The sequence below is a fragment of the Austrofundulus limnaeus genome, unplaced genomic scaffold (assembly GCF_001266775.1).
Source record: "Austrofundulus limnaeus strain Quisiro unplaced genomic scaffold, Austrofundulus_limnaeus-1.0 Scaffold157, whole genome shotgun sequence".
NCBI lineage: Eukaryota > Metazoa > Chordata > Actinopteri > Cyprinodontiformes > Rivulidae > Austrofundulus > Austrofundulus limnaeus.
Genome location: NW_013952559.1, coordinates 1,133,440 through 1,134,344, shown reverse-complemented (window position 1 = coordinate 1,134,344; position 905 = coordinate 1,133,440). Strand labels below are relative to the sequence as shown.

The 905-nt window shown below is 40.7% G+C and overlaps 1 protein-coding gene across 1 annotated transcript in view; it reads right to left on the bottom strand.

Annotated features, from left to right (window-relative positions):
- Window positions 1-483: 483 nt before the first annotated feature.
- or41a3 (odorant receptor, family 41, subfamily A, member 3) overlaps window positions 484-905 on the bottom strand; it is a 4,978-nt gene continuing 4,556 nt past the window's right edge. Inside the window, exon 2 of the mRNA XM_014016854.1 lies at window positions 484-597. Within this exon, the coding sequence (XP_013872308.1) occupies window positions 484-597 (114 nt within the window). The remainder of the gene's footprint in view (window positions 598-905) is intronic.

Sequence of the window (905 nt, the reverse complement as noted above, 5' to 3'; positions counted from 1 at the left end):
AAATTTCAAAAAGACAACAGCAATGAAGTTTCTGCTGTCTTTGGAGTCAGTCTTCCACAGAATTTATTATTTTGCTCTGACTTACACATTTACCACTGGATTTTTTGCACTATCTCGTATTTCCTGCACAAGCTTCTCGGACCTCAGTGCTTCACACCGGAGTGGAGTGGACACTGTATAAAATGGGGTGCAAATGAACAGTTGCGAACTGAGCACCACAGCAGAGCGGAACCGCATCGAGTGTAAATTAGGGGTCAGGCCTGTCACGATAACAAATTTTTCTGTATGATAAATTTTCTCAGAAATCATTAACTAACACAATAATTCCCCACCTCTCTTATGAAATTTACATAGATAAAAAAGTTACAAATTCATCTGGACCAGTTATTGTGAAAACAACACACACAGCAACAGCTGCTGAAGCGGTTAAGATCGCCTCTATCCATGCTGGGCAATTTATTCTCTGTGTTTCTTCCTCTGGCTTCAGAAAAGAACTGCGGTCACCCACACGCGGCTTGCAAAGTTTATGAAATCTACATAGTGTAAAACAAAACAACTCTGCAATCTCGAGGTTTGGCACAGTGCCCTGAGGGCCTCCTGAGGCGTCGCCAGCTGAAAGACAGTGTCAGAAAAGTGAACACGCCCCTTTAGCTAAATGCCTGTTCACGAGGCTCTCATGCTACAGATGTAGGGATGTCCTGATACCAGTTTTTTTTTTAAATAAACAGGAGTACAAGTACTTCAGTTTGGGTACTCACTTAAACCGAGTTTTTACCGAGTTACAACCTAAACATTACATGATTTTAAACACATTTTGTTTTTCAGAACGTGGTAGCTCTCCTTCCTTTTAGGCCTACAGACTCTCTGACTGTATCTAATTAAATACAGCATGATATATATATATA